At 35.8% G+C, this 1,418-nt stretch overlaps 1 protein-coding gene across 1 annotated transcript; it reads left to right on the forward strand.

Annotated features, from left to right (window-relative positions):
- Positions 1–532: 532 nt before the first annotated feature.
- LOC111379145 (protein trichome birefringence-like 34) lies at positions 533–1,411 on the forward strand (the record flags this gene model as incomplete). The annotated part of the gene is made up of 2 exons (XM_023002480.1): positions 533–1,010; positions 1,222–1,411. Coding segments are annotated over exons 1-2 (540 nt in total), but the record flags the coding sequence as incomplete, so codon positions are not given.
- Between the last annotated feature and the right edge of the window lie 7 nt (positions 1,412–1,418).

Below are 1,418 nucleotides of genomic sequence, written 5' to 3' on the forward strand. Positions count from 1 at the left end.
TTTTTCCCATAATTTTAGTTTCACCTCAAATGTTACACCACGGATTTTTCGGACCGGGCCGAACAGAATTGGGGTCACCGTAGTATTAACACTTCTCATGTTTACTAATGCTAGTTGTATATATTTAATAATTTACAGATGTTGACTTGCAATAGTTATTTGACACTGCTGTTTGCCCATTCCTATCAGAAAACAGAAGTTCAAGCAAACCAAGGTAGTTGGCGAGTGATTAATCATTTGATATGGACCTTTACCTATTTATTAAAGTAAGAAAATCAGTAATAAAGTTTAAGGAGTGGGCGTAAACTTGACCTCAATACAAATAATAAAATTGCAGTAGACTAATGAGGGATGCATAAAGATAAATGTGCTCTGGATTTAGATGTGGTCAAAAGAAAGCTGTAACACAGAATGGTTACTACTTGACTGCCCCTATTTATACAAGTTGATAGTTACGTTCTAACAAAGAATGAGATGTTCTTCTTTTTTAAGATATTATTGACTATCTTAATGATTAATTCCAAAACCACACGAAATTGACAAACTAAGCACCATTTTTAGGAAATTGTTTATGCCCACCTAAATGAAAATTTGAAATAATCAGATGTTCCAATTCATTGCTCCTTGTTGATTAAGCTTTCTGGATAACAAGGTGGTTTAATGAATTTGAGCAAAATGGCAAGCGCACACAAATTAATTCTTGGGACATGGAAAATTGGATACAACATTCATTCCATTGCAGGCTTCCTTCTCATATCCTTTGTGATTGCTGTTTTCTATCTAACAGTGGATACTCGACAGGTACTCGAAGAGCAGACAACACCTGATGATTCTATTCCGAGCTGTGATTTCTTTTCAGGCAAATGGGTTTATGATAACATATCTTACCCTCTGTACAAGGAGAAACATTGTTCTTTTATGGAGGATGACTTTGCGTGTGAGAAGTATGGTAGGAAGGACTTGAATTATCAGCAATGGCGGTGGCAGCCTCATGACTGTGACCTTCCAAGGTTCTGTTTTATCTGTCATGTACAGTTCTACACAATATATACATATCATGTTTGGTACACAGTATTGAATAAAAGACTAAACGTAATAGACGAAATTTTAACTTCTTGTTTTGCGTTGATACTGTCCAGTACTACCACATAACATGAAGAAATGAATGATTATAAATTTTGTACTTGGCAATTAACTTGATGGTTTTTCTGTTATGTCAAGGTTCAATGCTACGGCATTGCTGGAGAAGTTAAAGGGGAAGAAGCTTGTATTTGTAGGTGATTCCTTGAATAGGAACCAGTGGACATCAATGTTGTGCCTTATTGAGTCGTCGATCCCTTTATCATCATCTAAATCGAAGATCTGGAAAGACAACTCCATCATCTTTACAGCCACTGTAAGAAGATCTTTTGTGTTTC

The sequence above is a fragment of the Olea europaea genome, unplaced genomic scaffold, assembly GCF_002742605.1.
Source record: "Olea europaea var. sylvestris unplaced genomic scaffold, O_europaea_v1 scaffold19358, whole genome shotgun sequence".
NCBI lineage: Eukaryota > Viridiplantae > Streptophyta > Magnoliopsida > Lamiales > Oleaceae > Olea > Olea europaea.